This window comes from Meira miltonrushii, assembly GCF_003144205.1.
Source record: "Meira miltonrushii strain MCA 3882 unplaced genomic scaffold FA14scaffold_3, whole genome shotgun sequence".
Taxonomy (NCBI): domain Eukaryota; kingdom Fungi; phylum Basidiomycota; class Exobasidiomycetes; order Exobasidiales; family Brachybasidiaceae; genus Meira; species Meira miltonrushii.
Genome location: NW_020289945.1, coordinates 419,417 through 443,153, shown reverse-complemented (window position 1 = coordinate 443,153; position 23,737 = coordinate 419,417). Strand labels below are relative to the sequence as shown.

The 23,737-nt window shown below is 43.8% G+C and overlaps 11 protein-coding genes across 11 annotated transcripts; 6 read left to right on the top strand and 5 right to left on the bottom strand.

The window, feature by feature from the left end:
* Positions 1 to 205: 205 nt before the first annotated feature.
* On the bottom strand, positions 206 to 874 carry FA14DRAFT_124266 (transcription initiation factor TFIID-1; the record flags this gene model as incomplete). The annotated part of the gene is made up of 1 exon (XM_025496632.1): positions 206 to 874. The coding sequence occupies one exon, from the start codon at positions 872 to 874 to the stop codon at positions 206 to 208; it is 669 nt and encodes a 222-aa protein (XP_025353615.1).
* A 539-nt stretch (positions 875 to 1,413) lies between these two features.
* On the top strand, positions 1,414 to 3,003 carry FA14DRAFT_161231 (uncharacterized protein). The gene has a single exon (XM_025499019.1). The coding sequence runs from the start codon at positions 1,497 to 1,499 to the stop codon at positions 2,784 to 2,786; it is 1,290 nt and encodes a 429-aa protein (XP_025353614.1). The 5' UTR covers positions 1,414 to 1,496; the 3' UTR covers positions 2,787 to 3,003.
* FA14DRAFT_60890 (uncharacterized protein) lies at positions 2,827 to 3,913 on the bottom strand. The gene has a single exon (XM_025502558.1). The coding sequence runs from the start codon at positions 3,880 to 3,882 to the stop codon at positions 2,866 to 2,868; it is 1,017 nt and encodes a 338-aa protein (XP_025353613.1). The 5' UTR covers positions 3,883 to 3,913; the 3' UTR covers positions 2,827 to 2,865.
* A 239-nt stretch (positions 3,914 to 4,152) lies between these two features.
* On the top strand, positions 4,153 to 6,078 carry FA14DRAFT_124023 (uncharacterized protein; the record flags this gene model as incomplete). Its single annotated transcript, XM_025496619.1, has 2 exons — positions 4,153 to 5,409; positions 5,473 to 6,078. 2 exons carry the CDS (start codon positions 4,153 to 4,155, stop codon positions 6,076 to 6,078), a joined length of 1,863 nt encoding a protein of 620 aa, XP_025353612.1.
* Positions 6,079 to 6,756: 678 nt separating this feature from the next.
* Positions 6,757 to 8,409, bottom strand: FA14DRAFT_135484 (endoplasmic reticulum oxidoreductin 1; the record flags this gene model as incomplete). Its single annotated transcript, XM_025497004.1, has 3 exons — positions 7,836 to 8,409; positions 7,224 to 7,784; positions 6,757 to 7,160 (listed from the first exon to the last, which is right to left on the bottom strand). Coding segments are annotated over exons 1-3 (1,467 nt in total), but the record flags the coding sequence as incomplete, so codon positions are not given.
* A 132-nt stretch (positions 8,410 to 8,541) lies between these two features.
* Positions 8,542 to 9,681, top strand: FA14DRAFT_161229 (uncharacterized protein). Its single transcript, XM_025499018.1, has one exon. It carries the CDS (start codon positions 8,601 to 8,603, stop codon positions 9,609 to 9,611), a length of 1,011 nt encoding a protein of 336 aa, XP_025353610.1. The 5' UTR covers positions 8,542 to 8,600; the 3' UTR covers positions 9,612 to 9,681.
* On the bottom strand, positions 9,669 to 12,022 carry FA14DRAFT_123898 (ABC1-domain-containing protein; the record flags this gene model as incomplete). Its single annotated transcript, XM_025496609.1, has 4 exons — positions 9,669 to 9,991; positions 10,053 to 10,067; positions 10,134 to 10,460; positions 10,534 to 12,022. Coding segments are annotated over 4 exons (2,154 nt in total), but the record flags the coding sequence as incomplete, so codon positions are not given.
* A 726-nt stretch (positions 12,023 to 12,748) lies between these two features.
* Positions 12,749 to 15,651, top strand: FA14DRAFT_60836 (uncharacterized protein). Its single transcript, XM_025502557.1, has one exon. It carries the CDS (start codon positions 12,796 to 12,798, stop codon positions 15,487 to 15,489), a length of 2,694 nt encoding a protein of 897 aa, XP_025353608.1. The 5' UTR covers positions 12,749 to 12,795; the 3' UTR covers positions 15,490 to 15,651.
* Positions 15,652 to 16,038: 387 nt separating this feature from the next.
* FA14DRAFT_123976 (fungal pheromone STE3G-protein-coupled receptor) lies at positions 16,039 to 16,860 on the top strand (the record flags this gene model as incomplete). Its single annotated transcript, XM_025496614.1, has 2 exons — positions 16,039 to 16,357; positions 16,424 to 16,860. Coding segments are annotated over 2 exons (756 nt in total), but the record flags the coding sequence as incomplete, so codon positions are not given.
* A 688-nt stretch (positions 16,861 to 17,548) lies between these two features.
* On the top strand, positions 17,549 to 22,254 carry FA14DRAFT_161224 (uncharacterized protein). The gene has a single exon (XM_025499017.1). It carries the CDS (start codon positions 17,654 to 17,656, stop codon positions 21,989 to 21,991), a length of 4,338 nt encoding a protein of 1,445 aa, XP_025353606.1. The 5' UTR covers positions 17,549 to 17,653; the 3' UTR covers positions 21,992 to 22,254.
* Positions 22,255 to 22,589: 335 nt separating this feature from the next.
* Positions 22,590 to 23,408, bottom strand: FA14DRAFT_161223 (fungal pheromone STE3G-protein-coupled receptor). Its single transcript, XM_025499016.1, has one exon. It carries the CDS (start codon positions 23,401 to 23,403, stop codon positions 22,765 to 22,767), a length of 639 nt encoding a protein of 212 aa, XP_025353605.1. The 5' UTR covers positions 23,404 to 23,408; the 3' UTR covers positions 22,590 to 22,764.
* Between the last annotated feature and the right edge of the window lie 329 nt (positions 23,409 to 23,737).

Sequence of the window (23,737 nt, the reverse complement as noted above, 5' to 3'; positions counted from 1 at the left end):
GACTTGAAAGTCAGAGAGATAATGTGTTGTGAGTGATCCCGTTCAGGGAATGTCGACATCGAAAGATGCGTTTCAGTTCTTCTTCCTGGGTCGCAGGGGACAGAAAGAATGGTAAAAACATATTTTGGATTTGGCTGGTGATGCGGGTTGTCTGCGTGGCTTGGGATGGTACTTTGTGTAGTAAAGTTGCTCTGTATTCCTGTGTTTAAGGCTTCTTGAATTCAGCCAACACGGGGAGAATCAAATTGAACGCTTGATAAATCTCTTCACGTACTTTTGCACCCGTTAGCACAATCTTTCCTGAAACGAAAATTAGCAATACAACCTTGGGTTTGACCATACGATAGATCAAGCCAGGGAACAGTTCAGGTTCATACGATGAATAGACACCGTGGCTGTATGCAAGACCTTCGAGACGAATTGGGAAGCGAACGTCACAAGATCCGACGATATTTTGAATCTTAAATTCACTAAATCGTGCATCGAAACCTAACTTTTGGATAATACGAGCGTATTTACGACTTGCCAAACGTGAATCATCTTCACTCTTTGCTCCTGTAACGACCATTTTTCCGCTTGCAAAGATGAGCGCAGTTGTTTTCGGTTCACGAATACGCATAATCACTGCAGCAAAACGTTTTGGGTTATATTCGGCATTTCGTGCATGCAGTGCAATCGTTTTCAGATCCAGCCTTACTTCCAAATTGACCGTTGCAACAATATTTTGAAGTGTTGGAACGATGCCGTGCACCTGACTTAGGCTTTGTTCTAAGCTTACTGCCGAATCTTTGCCTGTATTCCTGGCATCTTCCCCAACTTTACCCTCACCTGTGCCTGTTGAAAGTGAGGCACCCTTGCCCTGACCGGGCAACATCATTCCGTTAGCTGACATGCTGATTGTTTGTGTTTCCTTTAGTCGGCCGCTCAAAAATCCCGTATCGCAAATTGCTAGCTTTTCCTTGGTTTACTGGATGTAAATCGAGGTGCGCAAGCTAGAGTGAATCCTTCTACCGCAATGAAGTGGTCGATAGGATAAAAGACGTTCAGATCTTGAGATTGAAGTCAAATTTTTTGGCAATCGCAAACTCCTCCGTATCGTTACGACGCTTTCCTTTCCCTGTCAAAAATAATCGTATAAATCGAAATGCTGACCGTTTATTCCCCAACCTTTTTTTTGCGTGCTACAAGATCACTCACGAGCCCGTATGATGAAAATCAAAAAAGAGTTCTCAACAGACCTCGTGTATCGAAAAAAGTGTTCCTTCAATGATACCCAATATTCAGATCGAGTGGCGCGCAGGTTGAAGGGAAGATGGCGATGACGTGGATGGTTGTTTTGTGTAGAAATTGAAAAAGGGCAGACATTTAAATAGGACAAAAACGCGTCAAAGTGTGTGCATGCGTGCGTGTCTATATAAAAAGGCGCCCATTCAAAGCTCAGCGCGGCGCAAAAGGTTACGACTGCCATCATATATGCAAGAAAACGCAAATATGATATGGCGGAAAGTTTAACACCTTGGATGGCAAGGTCAGTATGTCATGGCTTATTGGACATAACAAAAGAACAAAAAAAGCAATATAGTTTAGGAGATGACGATGAGATAGCAGAGGAAAATGATGATGTTACGTCCTTTCAAAGAGGAAGCAAGGTACAAATAGTTCGATTTTTAGGCTTTGGAGCTGCAAATGTAATCCATAGGCAACAGGATGATACTGCATTATGGGCAATCGTAGCAGACAGAACACACTGGACATGCGTCAAATTCAGTAAAGAATGTGTCGACTCATTCGATCGAATGCATACCCGAAAGCTTATCTCCATGCGTGGATCCGTCATTGCTTTACGATGGTATAGACCGGGAGCATCAATTCAAGCCGACAAACTGTACTCTATTGAAGCCAATTCTCGGGGCGGTGGTCCATTTGCTGCTGCTGTACAGTCGAATGAGAGTATATCAGCGGGGATTGTGCCAAGACTGGTTCTACACGTTGAATCCATTCAATTGTGGGGAAGCATTAATGAATCTATCTTTTGGGATACTGATGATCTGCAAAAATTCTTGCTGGAAGATGAAAGCCATGGCGGAGGTGTGGGCAACGGCACAACTTCAAGTTTGATGATGGACAGAGAACATAAAAGTGCTTTCAAAAAATGGATCGGATCGATCAGGCGGCGGTATGCGAGAGCATATGCAAAGAAGCATCAAAAGACAAACGCAACCATACAAAGCGCTTCTACTTTGTCTTCGAAGCAATTCACTACAGGAAGTGAATTTTCTGGTCCAAAGCCGTACCAACAACCAGTGGAGAAAAAAAGAACTGGTAGGCAGGCAGAAGCAGAAAGTGTTGACGCTCGTGAGAAGAAGAAAGCAAAGGTGGAAAAGGCCGATTGGGGAGATTCTTCGCTTAGTTGGTCTGACGATCATTTCGGCCTACAAGCAGCAGCTGACACACTACTTGAACGAAAAGATGGACATTCTGTCATTCCGAACGAGACGGAAACTGATTTCAGTGATCCTTTTGCATTGGCAACATCTGCCAAATCGGACGAACCATCGAGTTTAGAGGTGGCAGCACCCATACAATCAGCAGAGCGGGAAGTGCCCCAAGCCGATCCCAAAGCGTATGCTAAAGAAGAATCAAAGTCTTCGTCAAATCAAGACGAAAGCGGGAATCGATCATCTGCTACCGAAAAGGACGACAGCACCTCTCCCGAAAAGGAGCGCGATCCAGCACGCTCAGGCGACGTCAATTGGACGGATCTTCTGAATCTTGCAGACGAATGATGAAGGACATCATAAGCTAATCAATGGTATCATTATTGTACAGTAGTGTATTATACAGGCAGACTATGTGAGAGGAATTTTAGGTTTTCTTTATTTTGGCTGTCGCTCTTGCCTTCCTATTCACCTTGCGTTCAGTTCGCTTTGCCTTTTTGAGTTCCTTTTTCTTATTGATATCCAGTGGTGTTGAGCTGGCCAAGTGTTTGATGTGAGGAGCAATCAGATCCATCTTTGGTACTTTTTGTCTTAAGTGGTCTTTGTTGCTTCGTGCTGTTGCCGCCGCTTCTTCCAGCCATGTCATCCGTATTGGTTGTACTTCGGCCTTTCCGAACTTTAGCTCCAAGTCAGATACTTTGCTCTGGATTTCATCGTCTTTTAGTGCCTTCAAGGCCTCGTTGTCAATCGAAATCATTCCGCAACGTCGAAGATTGACAGCATCAGAAAGAGCAAGTTGTGATCCTAAAGGTAGTGGCATTAACAACACCGACCTTTGACATACGGCATTATAAGTCGCAACCAGGAGTGGAAGATGAGAGGTAAGAGAAGTGGGCGATACATCTGCATTGCAAACGAAGATCATCGATGGCTGATGTTTTTCTGTGTCTGTGCTGATTTCCGAATGTGTGCGATCGGCAATCTCTTCTTCGAGCATTCGAGTGATACTGTTCAGGCCGCATATAATCGCATTCCGTTCTGGTCGCTCCTCTACCGGCGTGATTGCCTCAGTGTCACCGTTCTCTGCCTTGCATGCCTCTGTGGATGGAGGGGCAATTCCATTTTGCATCAAATCAGCTAGTAACAATCTTGCTTTACGCTTCTCATTCTTCAATTTTGTCTTTCGTGCAGATTGTCGTGGGAGTGAGGCATTCTTTCTGACGACCAATTTTTGTATTCTATCAGATCGTAGCAGGGCCAAGAAGGTATGAAAAAGCATATTTGCATCTGCATTTGATATCGAAGGCCATTTTGCAGTGAATGGGCTGGTCAAAATAGGTCGAAAGACTGCTTTTCGATTGATACTTTTTGGCTCGAAAATCTTTTGAGGGTTTGAATTGTTTTTAAGTTCTGCCACAAGTTTTGCATCTTTGCCGTGTTCCATGACATTGAATCCCGCAGATCTTGGTGATGGGAATGAAACGAGAAAAAGCAAAAGTTCAATAAATTAAAATTGATATGCAGGCCAATCAACTAGAGTGTGCATAAAGAGACAACTTTAGTCTGTGCACAGCACACGCCTCCCGATTGCAGTACAACATTAAGGTACACGATAAGCTCGTATCCTTCCCCCTAAAACCCTATAGCCATCAGTCTTCTTATCGTAGTATGTCATGCGAAAAGGTGAGGGAGAATGGCAATGGATAATGCAAACATGAGTACCCAAGATCTACAAACAGGGCATCAAGCCCGATTCTCGATGGACTCTACAGCATCATCAACAACCCGTACTAGAACAAACTCGATTCGCGTGCCCAACTTACCCCCAAATCAACATGGTACTTCACCTTTAGCAAAAGCTGGTGTGAAGGGAGATGGACTGATGATATTTATCACATGTTTCGTATCGCTTGGTGTCTTTTTGTTTGGATATGATCAAGGTGTTATGTCGGGGATCATTACTGGTCCGTATTTCAAAGCATACTTTCATAATCCAACAGCATACGAAATTGGAACAATGGTTGCAATTTTAGAGATTGGTGCTTTAATCACAAGTTTGGCATGTGGAACATTGGCAGATATGTGGGGACGCAAAAGAGTACTGCTGATCGGTGCTTTGACATTTTCTCTTGGAGGCCTTATTCAAGCTTTCACAACCGGTTTCAAAAGTATGGTCTTTGGTAGAATCATTGCAGGTTTTGGCGTGGGTGCTTTGAGTATGATCGTACCAATATATCAAAGTGAAATTTCACCAGCAGAAAATCGTGGAAAGCTGGCATGCATCGAATTTACGCTGAATGTTTTCGGATACACTTCATCGCTTTGGATTGATTATGCTTGTTCATTCATCTCAGGAGATGGGTCTTGGCGCTTCCCGCTTGCAGTTCAAGTGATCATCGGTCTGATACTTGCTTTCGGCTCCATCGTTATACCCGAATCGCCAAGGTGGCTTCTTGATCATGACCGTGATGATGAGGGTATGCGTGTCTTGGCAGACTTGCATGGAGGAGGTGATCCTCGAGAGCCAAGAGCCAGGCTGGAATATCGTGAAATCAAGGAAAATGTTCATTTTACCCGATCTCAAGGTGATCGTAGCTACTCAACCATGATGAGAGTCTACTGGTACAGAACTATGATTGCATGTTCTTCACAAATGTTCGCTCAACTGAACGGAATCAACGTTATTAGCTATTATGCTCCAATGGTTTTTGAAAGTGCAGGCTGGATAGGTAGAGATGCAATCTTGATGGCCGGTATCAATGGAATCATTTACATTTTAGCAACCATTCCTACGTGGTTTTTGATTGACGTACTGGGACGCAGAAAGATTCTGATGTTTGGATCAATTGTAACAGGAACCGCGTTGGCAGCATGTGGGTACTTTTTATACATCGATACAGCCATCACGCCAAAAGCTGTTGTCGCTTGTGTGATCATCTTCAACGCTGCTTTTGGAAGTGGTTGGGGTCCGGTGAGTTCCATAAAAGCAGTTTATGTCAAGATGGTAGCTGACAAATTCCCCTTCGAATGACAGATTCCATGGCTTTACCCGCCAGAGATTATGCCTCTAGCATTCCGGGCCAAAGGTACAAGTTTGAGTACGGCAACCAATTGGATCTTTAATTATATCGTTGGAGAAATGACGCCAATCTTGCAAGAAAAGATCAAATGGCGTCTTTATCCTATGCACGCTTTCTTTTGTCTTTGCTCTTTGATATTTGTCTACTTTGCTTATCCGGAAACGATGGGTGTTCCGTTGGAAGAGATGGAGGCATTGTTTGGTGATGAACCTGGACCGATCCCTCAAAAAGACGATGAGATGGATGAAGAAAATCAACCACTTAACGAAGGTAGAAGGAGCAATGATGACGAAGATCATTCACCTGCTAGACCTTCACGGAGAAGTATCTCATCACATCCTCGATTTATGAGTGAAGAAGAATTGGCAGCACGTCAGGCAGCTATCAAGGTTGCTCGACTAGAAAGAAAAAATCAAACTTGGGGCTTCTTGGGAAGAGGATCATCATCGTCGTCCAATTCACGAAGAACAATTGCCAGCTGGTTCGGAGGAAATTCTCAAAGACAAGAAAGTGCACACGAAAGTACACCTTATCAACCGCTCAATCGAGAAGAACAGTAGGAAGTTGGCCCTGCTTCTATCGCCCTTGAAACTGTTAGTCATGAGCAGTCTGTCAAGAGAAATGCTAGCCAGTTGGGTGAACAAAACGGGAAGCAGGGCCAAGGAGAGATGGAAACGAAGGCTGAAACGACGTCAAGCAAAGAATTGGCGCATGATCGACAAGGAATCGTTATTGATGACACGCAAGGATTGCATCGAGTAGAAGAAGAAGAAGAGAATCAGTTTGTTCTACATAGCAGTGGTGAAGAAGACGCAGATGAGATCGAATGGGAGCATTGAAGGTGCTTAACGACTGTTTGCAATATGATGATTAATGGATACATTCCGGTTGAAAGTATGATACAGTAAGAGGAAAAGGAGATGTGCATTGCTTTCCTATAATTCTATCTTTTTATGATTGCTATCCTCTCGTCCGCCATTTGCTAATTGCAGTATCCATGCAAGACAGCGCGACCACTTCTCTTCGCATTGTCTCTTGCCTGCATCGAGAAGTGTGAGGATACGATGCCAAGGTCCGTCATTGTGCAAATCGGCAGCTTCTTGCTTTTCCCCTTCATTTCTTGTGTTTCTATTGTGAGAGCCATTTGTACGCAAATTGTGCGAAGATTCAATGTGGGCACTATGGTGATTCTTCTTTTCCCCAATCGTCTCCTCTTTTTGTACCTTTTGTGCCGCTGATTGATATAGTGTTCGGAATGTCTCAACGGCTCTAATTGATTCAGAAACCCTATGGACCGTATTGATCAAAGCTACTAATTCACTCCTTTGTAGTAATCGTTGCGGAGAAAGTTCATTGGCATCAAATAGAACCTTTAGTGCCGTTCCGACACCATTGATCTGTAACTTACCCCATAGACGACATTTATCGCAGCCGACACAATCCATAATTCGACTCACATTTCTGAATCGATCACGAAATTCTCTTCGTAAGAATTCGCTTTCAGGATCTCCTTCGTCAAACATGCTTTCTTCGTCAAATGTTGGCGGTGCATTGATTGCCTGTAACAAAAGAGATGCCAAACTGACAGTGGTAGGAGAAGAAGAAGCAGGAAGATTCGGTGCTAACTTCGCCAGCTGTTTCGCTTGAGATGCTAAACTTGCTGCTCCAATATTCCGCAACCCTTTTGTTGGCTTCATGCCGACACGTTCAGCTAATTTGGCCAACGATCGAACAAGAACGGTCTGCGTAAAGTATAGGTTCTGCAAACGATCGGGATGTTGAGCGATCCGTTCAACGAAACAAGAGAGGTTTGGTTTCCATTCTCCGGATTGCTGATCTAGATAATCATGACAGATATGAATCGAAATGCTTGCATGCAATCCAGAAATAATCTTGTAGAAAACCCGCTTTTCAAGACATTGTTCGGATTCCGATGTACTAGAGTCAAGAGGAGAAGACTGTCCGGTAAGGAGTGACGAAAGCGCTTCCGCTGCTGCTGATGCACTGCCGGGATCTCCTAATCGTGCAGATTTGATGCGAACGTCATAAGGCGAGCCGGCGGAAGAGGTCATCGATGCTCCAACTGCTCTTGCAACGCCAAAGCAATTTTCCTCATAGATTGCTGTCCAAACTTTTCGTGCACTTGAGCCTGCATAGCCTGTGAACCTTTCAGGATTGTCCAGCAAATCCACCCAAGAACTTTCCGGTGACCATTCCTCATCTTCCCAATGGCAGAAATCCGATTCTGCACATTGACATGTATTTGCTTGATTTTCATGATCATGCGGTACACTTTGCGGCAATGAAGTTTCTAGACGGTCACCTTCATCATCACTTTCATTGGTTGTCTTGACGGAAGAGAGTGCCGAAGATCTGTATTCTGTTGGTATTTCTTCTTCCTCCATTTTGGAAACGGTACAATCTTTGCTCATACAGAGGCTGTTATCGTTCCAGAACGGGCAGTCTTTATACAAATCAACCTTGTATAGTCGAAAATACTTTTCCCGTCTTAATTTGTCTAAAATTGGAAAGAAGTTGGCGGAATTGATGTCCATTTCAACGGTTTCGTAATCGCATCTTGCATCGGATATTTGACCTGTAGGCTTGCAGCTTGAAAGAGTATCACCATGGTTCAACACTGATGCCAAAATGCCTTGCTGTTTTGCTTGATCATTATTTAATGGCATCAATGGATTCTGTAGTGGATTTTGAAAGGAGGAGGAGGCACATGAAGCAATGCTAGCAAAGATTAACACAAACACGATCCATATTCTTGCACGAGCAAAATGTCTTGGTGGGAGTCCATCTTGCTTGGTCATCTTCTGGATCTTTCTTGATGATATTGTCGAGCCATTCGTAAAAAGAGGGAAAGTTGATTATGGTTATGTTTGGGAAACAACTTTAAGTAGCGTCGCTCGGTCAGTTACAACGTGGAATGCAGCGCGTAATAAAGGCGGATTTACATTTAGAAGCACGTAGGCAGCAGTTCAGTAAACCCCCTTGCCACTTTAGCCCGCCTATTTTTAGGATCTCCTTCCGGCCGTAAGCATGGAAAATCTTTCCCTGATACCATCATCTCATCATGTTCAAAAAGAAGGCGGGAATCAAGCGGGACGTTCGTTCGAGAAATAATGATGATGACACTGAGAAAGAATCAGGCCCTTCACAGTTATCCGCCACATCCACGACAAACGATGAAACAGGAAGTGGATCTGCGGTTGTATTGAAGAAGAGAAAGGTTCAATCTTCAAATCCTTTGGGTCAAGGTTCGAGCACTGCATCTTCTCGTAAGCAAGAAGCAGGCTCGTACGATGATGAGGATGACTTTGATGAATTTTATGAAAAGAAGGATGCATCAAAAGCATCTGCATCTCGTAATGATGATGCTACTCGAACAAATACGTGGTACGATGAAATATCTGAGAACGGGATTGGGGCTGCACCCAAAACGGGCGCAACAAATAATGACGATGGCATGTACAGAGGGAAAGCAGCATACAATAAATTCACCAATCCAAGCAATTCCGACAGCTCCAACCAACCGAAAGGCATGGCAAAAGGACCTGTACGTGCTAATAATAATGTCAGAACAGTCACAATGATCGATTACCAACCTTCTGTATGCAAACCGTACAAAGAGACCGGAATGTGTGGTTATGGTGATTCTTGCATTTATCTTCATGATCGATCGGATTATTTGGCCGGATGGCAATTGGACAAATTACCCAATAGTAACCCGTTCGGCAAAAGGGGTGATTTGCTTGAAAAGGCCAAAGAGGAAGAAGAAGAAGATTTACCGTTTGCCTGCCTGATATGTCGTAAACAATTCACAGATCCGGTCGTGACCAAATGTGGACATTATTTCTGCATGAGTTGTGCCATAAAGAGATATGAAAAGACGAGCAAATGCTTTGCTTGCAATAGGCAAACTCAAGGCATCTTTAATTCAGCAACAAAGATCTTAGATCGAATGGCCAGCATTCGTTCTGCCCTGCAAGAAGAGCGAGAAGCAAAAGAGTGGAAGGAAGAGAACAATGACGTACAACAAACCAGTGGAGAACTTTTGGAAGGCGTTGAAATCGGGACGGCTTAAAGTGTGATTTCTATGTATTTGTAGTGTACAGTAAATGATGTAGAAATATGATGTACATCACGTTTTAATCTTCTCTTCTCTGGAACCTTTTCCCTTTCGCTTGAGACTTCTCTCTAATTGTAGGAATGCTTTCATTGTCGGATCCAAACGTCCAATGATTGCGTCTACTTCATCCTGCGCTTTATCCTCTACTGATCGTGTATCGTGATGCTCTCCATCACTATCCTGTGATTTAGGCTTTGGACCAAAAAGATCTTCATCCCAATCTTGATTAGCGATCGGCGGTGCGAGTGCCATCAACTTGGTACGTGCTGCCGATAGATCTTGTTGATAATCTTGCAAATCTTCAGCATATAAATCATACACACAACGTGCGCATCCTGGTGAGGACAAAGTCAGTAATTTTGCATTATTGTGACGTTGTGATGTGTTGCAACTCACCTGACATGCAGCAGTCTACCCGGTATGGAAATTAAATCGTTAGTGATCAACCTCGTTCTGACATCTTCTTTCTTGACTCACCTTCTGGCCCTGGTGGGCTTGGCTTACGAGGAACAGAAATACCACGAAAATTAATTGGCCTTTCTGCAAGAGGTGTATTTTCATCCAATGCATTTACAGGGCTCAAAGCTGGATCTTCCGATCGAACATTTTGACCCCCAACTGGCTCTGCAGCCAAGTTAATCTTTGACGGATCTGTTTCAAGTCCGGTTGAATTGGTCGCTGAAGGGGAGACGGGGTCATTCGCTAATGTAACAAATTTGCCATTTTCGTCCTGATTGCTAGCATATGTATTCTCCATTGCTTTTATGATATGTTTTGGCCATCGGTCTGCCAAATTTCCCAAGCCTGAAAGAAAAAACAAAAATATCATCTATGTAAGCTCATTTGTAGGTTCTCTATATTGGAGGCAAATGCTCACGTTGACGTCGTGCTGGAAAATATGAAAGTGCAGACGTCGAGAATGGCCGTGTTTGTGAAGCTTGAAGCGGTACTGCAGTATTGGGAGAAGGTGCTTTGGTTTGTGACGTTGAATTGGGACCCAAAATGTAGTCCTTTGTCACGTTTTCAAACATTTCGTTACAGTCAACTTTTGCTTTCAATCGAGCGCATAACAGAAAGGCTCCACTCAATTTCCGATTAAGCGAATACGTCGGCTCTGGTGGTGGGGTGAGACGCTCACGGAGCATGAGTGGTATCTGTGCTCTTACTCGTTCGGTAATCGTTTGGCCTGCAAATGGGTATGGATTTGGCGCATCTTGCCTAAACGGTTCACCCAAAGCGATCATTGAGTCTACATGAGCGTTTTGCATTCCTTCACTCTCATCTCCGGTCAAATAGCCCACTTTTTCACTCCATCGAATACACTCCTTTCGATTACCGCTAATTGCTGCCCTTAGCATGCACAACCAATCATCCATAAACACTTTGTCGTACTCTCTTGTGGCTCCGAAATCGATCAATTCGATCTTTCCCGTTCGCTCATTGTATAAGAAATTTGTCCAGTTTGGGTCCGTTTGCATCAATCGGAACGAAAAGAGTTCCTTCAATGAAAGCTCTAAGATTGACCGAGCAATGGCATCTCGTTTTTCTTGCGTGAAACGTGCTGCTTGTGTGAGAGGTCTGCCTTTCATCATCTCTGTGGTCAGAACACGGCCTGAACATAAGTCATCCACAACCCTGGGAACGGAAAATAGACTTTCGGGCTTATTGAGCAAATCTCCGAATCGTTTACACATTTCTCTTTCCCTTTCATAGTTGCACTCATCGTCCAATTCACGTTTCATTACTCGAATCGTGTTGTCCAAAAAGAGTCCTTTGGGCAAAAGTGCCGATGCAGTTACCAGCCACCGTAGATTCGACAAGTCGCTGCCGATGGATTCTCTCACACCTGGGAACTGCACCTTTACTGCAACTTTTTGGCCGGCTAAAGGTGAAGAAGATTTGCGCGATAAGATTGCAGAATGGACTTGGCCAATGGAAGCAGAGGCAAACGGTACATCCTCAAATTCCTCAAATCCATCTCGCCAGTTTTCTCCCAAATCTTGCCTCATCACTTTTTCCATTTGCCATTGAGGCATATAATGTGCACTATTTTGCACTCGTAACATAACCTGTTCGATCTGCTCCGGTAACAAATTGCTATCTTGTATGCTCATAAATTGACCTAGCTTCAATGCTGCACCACGCATCGTACTCAACTTATCGACCAATCTGCGAACGTTGTCATCGCTCATGAATTGCTTTCCTTCTCCTCCAACAGATTCGCCCCGGATATAGGAACCAGCAGCGCCCCAAGCCAAACCTGCACCCAAGGAACCATAATGCATCAAACGTGCGATGCGTGAAGATGGCACTTTGGAGGAACGCAAAGGTGTGAGCTTGTTCTCTTTTGTTGCGTCGTATTCCTCCGTTAGGAGTTCCGAAGTTGTCTCGGCTGTCGCTGATGAAGTATGTGGCAAAGGATCTGGCTCAGTAGGCCGGGAAGCAGGCTGTGGATCTGTATTCGATCGGCCCAGGCTTGCAATGTCCTGCTGCTGAGAAGATGCTTGAGTTTCTATTGAGATATGTGGCTCATGCTTCTCTAGTTTAATGTCAGGAAGACTTGCCTTGGCACTTTTGAACGAGCTTACATCATGTAAGATGTTGTCGTTCGCTGTCCCTCTCTCTCCCTCGCGGATAGGTGGATTGTGTGTTCCCGCGGACGAACTGCTCAGAACCACGGATGGCCATGGACTTGGCTTGGAGATTTGTGACTGAATATTTGCGCTCTTGCTCTCTCGTTTGTCTATCTGATCATGTGAAGAGGATGAATGCGTCGAATTGGTGGATTTGCCAAGAGGACCTTCTGGCGCTACATCGATCGTCAATGCAGCTCTTCGGGCTATATTTGCCGCCGAGGAGAGAATACATGCTGCATCAAGCAAGATTCTCTGTAATTGAGACTGTGATCTCATTGCCCTGCCTGCAGAAGATGATGGTATCCAGTGAAAGGAATCGTTTGGCTCCACTCACGCTTTCTATTATCGGAGATTTTTACTTTCTTCGGAAAAAGGGTTGGAGTGGCGCGTGTGGACTGTAGTCATTCATTTTAATATTAATCTTGGACTAAAATCTTTTTCTTCTCGATCTTCTTTCTCACCACTCAATCATCGTCATCATTTCAACGCATGTGTGCTACTTAATGCGTACGCCCTTGCAAGGCTTTGGCCAGCTGCAACGGGTCTATGGAGGTGGGAAGGGATCTCACCTACTTCCATCATTTCGAGGATACTGGAGAGGACTAAGGAGCATCAATCATCAACCTAACACTTTCCCGCAGGCAAAGGGAAGGTGGGAAAGTGGGACCTGCAATCCCTCTCATCACTTCTACCGGTCTTACTCTTCAATCACTGGCCAAATCGATGAGAATTTGCTCTATCAAAATGAAGCATCTACTTCGGACATCCCAATTTTCCTCCCCGATTCTATCGATGCACTACGTCAGATGCAATTGGAAGACTTGACAAAATATATCGCAAATCTTCACTTAAAAGGAAAGGTGAAGCAAAGAGTAGACTCCTTCGAAGATGTGTTTGCTTTGTTCAACAAAGAACAGTCAAGTGCCTTGCAAGAGCTTGTCAAATCAAAAATTGATTCAAGCGAAATTCAACTAAATGCGTTTGCTTGGTCATGTTACATCAACATACTTGCACACTGTAAAAGCTGGGAAGACGTGATGATTGAGCTGCATGCAATGATTGGTGCTCAACTACAGAATCCTGAATCATCGCTTAGACCAGACATCCCTGTCTTTGTGATGGAACACGCTTTCGGTTTGATACGGAATTCGCATCACGCTTCAGAAGCATGCTCTCTGCTTAACGAAAATCTAGATTCCTTCAATTCGGAGAGTGCAATTATACTTCATTTGAGTCTGAATGATCTCATCATGAATGACTTGCAGGCGACCTATCTGAGTGGTTCGCTCACTTCCATCACAATACGAATCGCTGACAGCTTAGTCCGCACAAACTCCGTATCAATCGATGGTCAAATTGAGGCTTTGAAGATCATACGGCATCTGGTACAATCATTTTTACCTTGGCCGTTTGGACACATTCGACGTCATGTTCAGAGGCTTCTAAAATGGGCAGATTCGAATCTTTCGCTTGATCATAGTGATATCCTTCGCATGCAAATTTTGGGATGTGAAGCAGCTGATGGCGATATCAAACTTCCATGGCAACAGATAAGATGGACACCTAGCGCACAACGCTCATTCCCAACTTCAGACGCTGCACTCGATTTGATAGATAGGCTGTATGACAACAAAAGACATGGAGCAGGATTGCAATTTGCTTTGTCTTCAGCGCTGTACATCATGACCCGTTCCCGCTCGGAGCGCCAGGCTATCGAGCTTGTGGGAAAAGCAGAACGCTTGTACAAGTCTAATCGGATCGCAATAGATTTCTTCAAGAGTATAGCTTTTTTGCAAGAGCTTGTGATGTTCGGTCAAAAAGAGAAAGCATTGCAGCTGTTTGGCATCATCCTTACGACCAACGAAGAAGTAGGACACTTCACCAAGATCAAAGTATGGGCTTCCATTGTGGGAATGTTGGCAAACATGGAAGACTCGCCCGATATTGCGATGCGGATACTTGATCAGGCTAGTCCTAAGACTATTCCAATTCCAAGGCCACCGGAAGAAGTCCTTTCAAAGCCTTTCATATACGCAAAAGTTATGCAACAAATTGCTTTACGAGAAGATTCGGATTGTAGTGATCTCATAGGAGATGTTTGGGATCTGATGCTATCAAGAGGTATTCGGCCTGATCTGCATTGCCTGGAAGAATATTGTGTCGCTCTTGTTTCTCAAGGCCGTACAACGGAAGCATTGAACGCCCTGAATCAGTGGCCCGTCAAATTGGAAGAGAGTCGAGATAGTGACTGCAAGCCAAGGCCAGGATTCGTTTATCGTATGATGAAACGTATGATAGAGCAAGGAGAAACACAACAAGTCTATCACCTTTACCAAGAATATACGTCCAAATGGCAACAAGACTCGGATATTATCCTTTTACCTACACTCTTACGGGCTGCCGAGGAAGTATCCGCCAAGCGAAAGGAGATGGGCTATTCTGAAGATCATCCGTTCATTGCCAGGATGTTATTCCAACGTAAAGATCCTCTGAAAAGCAAGGAAATTCTCTGGGATGGAATACCTGCTCCTTTGAGAGCACGGCAAATCTTTCGTCAAACTTTATTCGATAATCACCCCGATCTTTTCGACTTACCCAATCCTCTGGACGATCCCAGAATCGGTAAGAGAGGCGCTCTTTGGAGGAACGAGATCCGCATGCAAAAATTTGAAGACTGGCTTTCGCAAAAATTGAGTTTCGAAGGCGGAAGTGGTCAAAAAGAGCGATTCGCTTCCTTGATGCACGCCAAGGAAGATCAGGACATAAAAGATCAATTAAAAACAAATCATGAGAATGATAGTGTACAAAGGATAATGCTGCAATGCACGCATGATCTTTTCGAAAATTACTTGCGCCTTTTACCGTACGTGGAAGATTGTGCCCGTGAAATCGGAATAGGATCACGAGAAAGGGAGCACCTACATATAGGCTGGGATGAACGTTTGATGGTAATTTCTTGGATGCGATATTTGGACATCTTTCCGAATAAGAGTTGCTTGTGCTTGATTTGCGCTTACATTCAAGAAAAGATGCCACCTGTTTTTGAAGGATCCAATCTGTTCGCAAGTCGAAACGTGGATCCTTATTCCGACTCCAAACATTCAGCCGCTGGTCCCTTGCACGGATTTCTGGCAGACTGGATTGGGGAAGAAAATATCCCAACCAACCAAGATGTTGCAAATTCTATCCGTACTTAGCCTTCAAGCAGTCTTGGGGTGTGCCACGGCCAGGATCAAATGACGTCAGCTTGCCACTGAAGCGGCTTTCTTATAGTAGACTCTATGCTTGTACAGTCAAAATGATTGTCTTGTGAATTTCGACATACTTTACCATTTTAAGACTATGCCATGCCGCTGAAATCAGTGACAATTTTTAGAGTGCCGGGAATCGTGGCTCTTACACTAATTATCCCTGCGCTTCCCCGTGATATCAAGATACGCAATGCTGGTGAGTCTTCATTTTGATGAAGTTTAATGATATGACCATTGATATCAATTATCTTATCTAGGTATTTTAATCGTGAGTCTGAAAGAAAGTTGATGCCTAGACGTAATTTGCTGACTTTCTCTTAGAGATGGCATTCTGGGCTATTCTTGGAAACTCAACACAAGCGATAACTGCCTTTATATTTGCCGATTACAAAACAGACTTAGGAGAAAATATTTTAAGATGGTGTGATTTTGGTGAGTAAGCCAATTTCATCCGGAGGAAAAATAAATGCTGATCGATAATGGTGAAATTATACAGCTGGAGTAGTTCAATACATCTATCCGTTTGGATTTTCAGCGGGTATGTTTGCTTTATTGCGTAAGTTGGAAAATATTGCATCTACTCGTCAAGTCTCACAAACTGTGAAAGACAAAAGGAGATCGCTTTTCATCGACATCTTTTTGGGCATAATCTGCCCTCTCCTCCTAGTTCCGTTACGATATATCGTTCAAGGTCATCGATCTGATGTGGTAATTGGTATGATGTGCATTACTCCTCTTTACGCATCGGTTCCAGCACTCTTCTTATCTCAACTACCGCCTTTACTACTTGCTACAACAAATGCTATTTTAGCAGGTACGTATGAAATGATTCTTCTGACAAAGACCATGCTTGAACTGATCGATCCGCTCTTTTTTACAGCAATCGTTTTGCATTGGTTTATTCTCAGAACAAGACACTTTAGTGCCTTGTTTCACTCAAACGGCATAGGACTCACCAAGAGGCGTTATCTCCGTTTGATGCTGTTATCATTCATGGAAATCTTGATCACATGGCCTCTGAATATTTACGTTTTCGCTTACAATATCAAGTACGTCGCCTTTCAACCATACAAGAGCTGGAATTACGTTCACGCAGGGTTCAACAAGGTGTATGAGGTGCCTTATGAAGGAAATATACCCGCAACGAAAGCTGCTCTCGAAATTGGACGATGGGCTGGCATTGCTGCCGGAGTTGTTTTCTTCGGCTTTTTTGGTCTGTCAAAACAGGTAAGCAATAAAGTACTTTTGAGTGGAGAAATAGAATTAACCTGTTCCCTTTTCACCTTTCACAGCCTTGGTTGGAAAGTTTCTCAATGATTGGACAATTTTTACAAAAGATGGCAGCCGGCTGCAATCCGCTTCTGATCAAAAAGATCCGTGGCTTCTCTGGAAAGAGACAGTGAGTTATAAAAGTACACGCACATTCTACTCATTACACGAATGCTCAACTCATGATCTTCCTCTTTTTGATAGCAGTGTGTCACCCGATCTAGATAACCATACAAATACGAGCCAAGAGATTATTCAATTTTCATCTATAAATGCAACGGACAGTTCATACACTTATCCTAGCTCTCCCTTCACGAAAGATGTGGATGATATGGAGCTTCAAAGTGATCATTTCAAGCCTACCAATGTTTATATTTCATCCGAACGTTGTACATACTCTTCAGCTCCACCCTTTTGATACGAGATACCCTTTATTCTATTTGATTTGTGTTGGATAGCGATGTCTACGGGTGCGAGGAACAATCTCTTCAATAGTGTACAAAGTTGCGTGCCAACAAGACAATCATGCGAAATGCAGTACATAATTCATAAAACAGTGAAAAGATAGTATCTTCAATACCATCATCGTCTAACCCTATTTGAGTGCCTAGGTGATTACGGGGAGTTCGGGAGGTTATAGACGCGTATCGGTACGCGTCTTGACGCGCTAACATTATACCACACTTAATTGATTGACATAAGTGTTTCTTTCTTTTAACTTTCTATCATCAAGATGGCCACTCACAAACAAGTCATCAACAGTCTAACGGAAAGTGACTATTCTTCTCCGTCACACACAGCTGTCTTTAGCAGCCCTCCGTCTAAATATTTACACACCACAATGTCACTTACCCGCGATAACGATGACCTTGGTGATGCAGATGCAATCTCTAGGCCAACCTCAATCAGTTCGGACAATGAAGGGGTAAAGAGCAATTCGAAGACTGCAAACATCTCTTTGAAAGGTCGAAAGGGTATTTTGCTCAGTGACGGAATTAGCGAAAGCGAAGAGAAGGCATCATCTGAGAGTGAAGAAGAAGATGGAATGGTATTCTTGAATAAATTTCGTCAAAGACGAGCCATTTCAGATCGCATCGATGAAGGTTTTGACTCTCAGCCTCTGCATCCTTCGTTGAATCAATCGAGCTCCCGCTCAAGTACAATCATGAACACTCACAACTTGATTCCTCCCGCCAACGATTCTTCCATCTTTTCAGGATCGCTTACTGAACTGAGCTCTTCAAATGATCAAGACTCAAATCGCGCTTCATCTTCCACAACGAAGCTTCATCATCTTCGGCAACCCGATTCCCCTTTGATGTCAAGTAAAGATCCAGTATTCGATCGAGAAGGGCGATCTGCATCGCAAGAAGAAGGATTGTACATGACTGAAGCAGAAAAGCGAGCTGAACAAGAGCATAAGCGAGCGGAGCGCAGATTGGCAATGGAGCGATTAGCTGCAAAATCACGCAAAAGTGATGAAAATGCTACTGAACCGGAAAGCAGTGCACCAACAGAAGATCACATCACCTCAACTTCTGATAAAGATAAGCGAAATGTTCCGATAAAGACGAAACAACGTAAGAAAAGCAAGAAAGTAGGAGATAAAGTGGCAGCAAGGACACTCAATCTTGCTCCGGATTTGGACATGGCGGCAGATATTTCAAGTGAAAATGATGAGGATGTGAGAACATCAACTTCTTCTGTTGGGAAACATGTTCGGCCTTTATCCAAGAAAGATCTAGATGAGATGAATCGTGTTCAAGCTCGAATCGAACGAGAGAAGCGCATTTCAAGCGCTCGAGTCCGACAAGCTATCCGTGAGAGAAAACGTTTTGGTATTCACGATCTCTTGAACACGATCGGAAGTAGTGAAGCAAATCGGAAACATGCCTTACCGCTCACAAAGCTGGAGAGAACATTATCGCCACCTCAAAGCCGCCAATCGCCAAGCTCTGATCCGATCGAGGCCTTCTCCGACAATGATGAAGTTAATGTGAATCCCAAGCTTATGTTGGCGAAGCCGTCTTCCCGCCCAATTTATGCGCAGATCAAAGATCGTTTATCCCCTAAAGAATCCGCACTCGATGATGATGAGGACATTGACTTATTTGATAGTGAAAATATGATCGAGAAGGCATTACGTCAGAGTGAAGAGCGAGATCGATGGCGCAAATGGCAAGAACGGAAGAAAGCGATATTGAGAGAAGCAATCACTGATGGAAAAGGTGCTGAAAAGGGCGAGGATGATGATATTGAGCTTTACCGAGATGCTGAACCAACATCAACATCTACCAAAACATCGTACTCACCACATTCTCGCCATACCGGACGTCACAATTTGGGACATTCTGAAGTACCTCGACGAATGTTGAGCGGGCGGGTCGATGTTCAGCAGCTAGAAGAAGATGAGCCTGAGATGTCTTTCTCAACACAGCAGATCCAACGCTTTGGTCGCCTTATCGGGAAGAAAGGAGAACAAGAAAGCTCAAAGGATACAAATGTGACAGCAAGGAAGACAGATCTAGCGTCGAACCTGCCTAAAACAGCAGGGAAGAAGCAAGAACAGTTCAGAGGGACAAAAGCGGTTGAACTTCAAGCATACATCATGCACAAAATGGAACGGCAGAATATCGAATTACGAAAGGGGAGGGTCTCAAAGCCAAAAGTTGCAGATGATCAAAATAACAGTGGTGAATCTGAAAAACAAAACATTGCAACTCTCATTGAGTCTCTGCAGAAGAATGTTCAAAATACACATACGAATCATTTGAACGGCGATATGAGCGGTGATGAAGACGATTCCGAATACTCTCCTGAAAATAATGATCAAGAGCAAAATGCGGAGCATGATAATGGCAGCGGAAATGAAAGCGTGGAAGTGGCTTCAGATGTCGAAGATGCAAATTCCATCATAGCACGAGTCAACATCGATGAAGAGGCATTGGGTGGTTCGGGTAGCGAAGAAGAAGACCAAGAAGGCGTCTTTATCAAGCCAAGGACTTCGCAAAAGTCCAAAAAGCATCAGCACATTCGCGTCATTACAGACGATGATGACAATGGCGACTTTCTTGATATATCTGCACCAGAAGATGAACCTTCGACGTCGACCAAAAAGTCGCACAGCAATGGAGAGAGAAACGCAGTTGCTAAGCAAGCAATCGAAGAAGGCATGCTTCACTCGATCCCATCGACAGTCGTTAACGCCGGCCACGAGAAAAAAGATTCCGATCCGGATCCTTCAGCTGTTTTTGGACAATTTTTTGAGGATACACAATCAGATGCGCCGTTGCAAAACGATAGCTTTAATGTGCTTTCTGTGAAAGAACAAGATGGTACTGGTTTCACACAATTCTTTGAGCAGGGTACGCCGTTGACTAGTTCATTGAGAAATGAAATGATGCCGCCACCATCAACTAGCGCAAAAGGTTTTCTTCTCCACCAAGCTTCGGATCACGATGAATTTGCAGCTCTTCGAAAAGCTCAAGCTTCGCAGGCGAAATTGATCGACGATGACCCGTTTGATTTGCCTGAACTGGATGATATCCTGCTACCTGAACAGCAAGACGCAAATATTGCTCTAGAATTGGAAGCAATGCGTGCAGAAGAGGAAGAACGCCTTCTTCGCCTCAAAAGCACAAATCGATCAGAGAATGGAATCACGTACATCAACAAAGAAGGTTTCTTTACGCAAACGAGACCCCAATCCTATAGCTTTCAGCTCAGTCAGATGCAAACACAGCAGGCAGTCTTGGGCGGCAAGATGAAAAGACGCTATCGTCGAGCTGCTCCTGCACATGAAGAAGATGATCAAGCGCAAAGCAAGAGCGATAATGTTCAGATTGATGAAAGTATGCAGGTCGAACAAGAGCCTGCGCGTGAAAGACATTCAGCATTTGATCTTCTGAGAGAAGGAGCCCGTACGATCGTAAGAAAGGATGAGGTTAAAGCGAGGATGAAATTCATTTACGGTGAGGCAGAAGAATCGGATGGAGATTCTGGAGACGAAGAGGGAATGGGCCCAAAGAAAGGGAAAAACAAACGAAGACATGGTGGGTTAGAGGGCGTTTTCAGTGATCACGACGATCAAGACTCAAGCGAAGGAGATGATGAGGATGAGGATGAGGATGATGGGCGAGATCTTGAAGATCTGATCGATGAACAACGTGACGAAGAAGAAGCTGAAAAGGACGTTTTGGCGCGTGAAAGATATCTTAAAGATGTTGATGAAGATGAAAAGGCTGCTCTTGCATTGCACGAAAGGGCAATTCGAGGTGCTTTTCGGAATAAAAGACGTGCTAGAAACCATGAAAGTGGAAATCTGGAAGGATTTCTGGAAGATGACTACGAAGATGATTGGTTACAGAAGCTTGCCAAGAACCCGTATGGAAGTATAGCCAAGAAGCGTCGATTAGAAGGCAAAGATGGCATGGATCTTCTGGCGGAAAGAGAAGATTCACAGGCATTTGTTCGAGAGTATCATGACAGTCATCGAGATTCGCAACCTGTGGATGCCTACTCGTTCCTGATGCACGTAGACGAAGATGAAAGTGATGAGGGTGAGATTGACCGCAAAGCACCCATTTCGCGCAAAGACGTGCAAAATGCCATAGCCGCAAAGCGAAAAGCAAAACGCTTGAATGCTTTGGCTGATGAAGTCGAAATCGAGGAGCGCAGAAAGAAAGAGGAAGAAGAAGAGATTCGGGAAAGACAACTTCGACGAAACATTGAACGTGCTCTTTACAACGCAAGTGATGATGAAGATGAGGAGAATTTACCAGATCAAGGAAACAGTCATTTTGCAGATTCATCAGCTCACTCGAATGTGCGATCCAACCCCGTCGAAGTGGCAGAACATGACCAAGACAAAGAAGAAGCTATGCAATCATCCCTTGCTTCTGTTCTGCCTGTAGTAGCAACTCGTTCCATCATCTCGGACCGTGAAAGAGCACGATTGGCGAGACTTGCAAAAGATTTTGAGAACGAACCCGATTGGCAGTCAGCAAAAGAGGCAATCCAAAGAGTTCGTGGAAGGCCAGCCAACAAGAATGAAAGCTCAGGAGGTCGTTCTGTGGCGAATGGGCTTGGAAGCACGAAGCAAACAAACTCTACATCATCTTCTTCGAACGTTCGAACCCGTCTTCAAGGTGTCATGAGCAGAGAAAACCTGTTCTCGTAGGATTACGAATTGAATTTTCACTGTGACTGTACTCTCATGATGTCGAAATGTTCTCTTTGCTATGCCTATTTTTCGTTCTTTAGATCTTTCAGGTGATGATCAAATATGCCGAATCTCACCGCATTGAAGAATGGCACACTTTGCAGCAGATTCTGTCTGATTCGTCATGTGCTAAATCGATTTCCCATGCTTTTGTTTGTGCTAAATCTATCATTTCCCATGCTTTCGTTTGTTCTAAATCTACTTACCACGCTTTCGTTTTGGATTTAATGATAATATCATTGAAATTATGATCCAATAAGAAAATGAGTGATGAACGAAGAAAGAAGAAGGGGTATATACGATACAATCGTACTTGAGCTATCTGAACATCTTAAATCAAGTGTACTTAGGCGCCATAAGTTGTTTTAACGCTGAAAACATGAACGCCATTTTTCTTGCCGTATTCCATATCGAAAGGATCTTGCGGGGTAATTGAGTCGTTGTAAGTTTCAACATTATCGCCTTTGTATTCATACGTACTGCTGACATCAGTTCGTGGAGTTAAAGGTGGAAGTTCCAAAGGATGTTCTGTTGGAGCAACGTCTTGTGCTGCAGACCCTTTTGTCAATATTGCATTGTTTTGTCGAAATAGCCTTCTCCTAAAAAACGAAGTGAAAGCGTTCCACATGTAAACATATTCTTTCACTGCATCGTCGTTGAATCCGAAAAAGCTATCCAAAACAATGAGAAGATTATCAGCTCAACATTCTGTCTAATATCGTCAATCACACTTACAGAATTACCATCCAACCGCTAACGGGAGCAGTCCAACGTGACATTTCAGAACTAATCCAAGCCTTGTGAGCGTCAGGTAAGTCAAAAATGGTACTTGGAATACTGAGAACTGTTCCGAATCCATAGTGAACATAACTCCAGGATTGATAAGGCTCGTACGTACGTGCATATTGTTCTGAGGCAAGTCCTTGTTGAATAATCCAAAGAGGTAAGTCTATTAACATTTCCGCAGAGCAAAGTGCCATCATTCTCAAGTATCGTGACTTGTTGAGATCGCTTCCTGCCGAACATAACACTGCTGTGAACTGCTTTCGACGAACGACGAAGTGTTTGAGACACATACAAGAATATACCAAGCTAATTGCTGAAATGATTGGTGGAGGAATGATTCCCAGCAGGATATACGGCCAACTAACGTAAGTGGCAGGGTTGCAACCTATGCCTTCAATGATGTCGAATCGGTGCCCTTGATAAACGATAGATAAGGTTGAGTAAACGATTGGAATGAAGATCGAAATGAATAAGTCGATAATCAATGTCCTTCTCTTCTCTTTTGCTGATACAGAAACAATGCGGGTACTTGCAATCGCCTCCAACTTCTTTGCAACGCACAAGCTAGCGCATGGAACTCCCATCAACCACATGCTTGTAAGCTTCACCGAGATATCGCAAAAAACAGGAGCTTTGTTGTCGGCATCGCCCCACCATATCATGGCATTGATGAAGAGAACTAGATTCCAAAGCGCTAGCCAAAAGCCTAAGATCACAATAGTCCAGTTGTGAGCTCGAACGTGCCAGATGCAAGACATGATTATGCCTATACCGGTGATCAGGGAAAAGAATGGAACAACATGGTCAACAGCCATCTTTGTTTAATCAAACCTTGAGGTATGGAGATGTTGTCTGATGAGAGATGGAGATTAAGGGTGGGTGATTAAGATAATTCGATTACAGACATACTCTATTTAA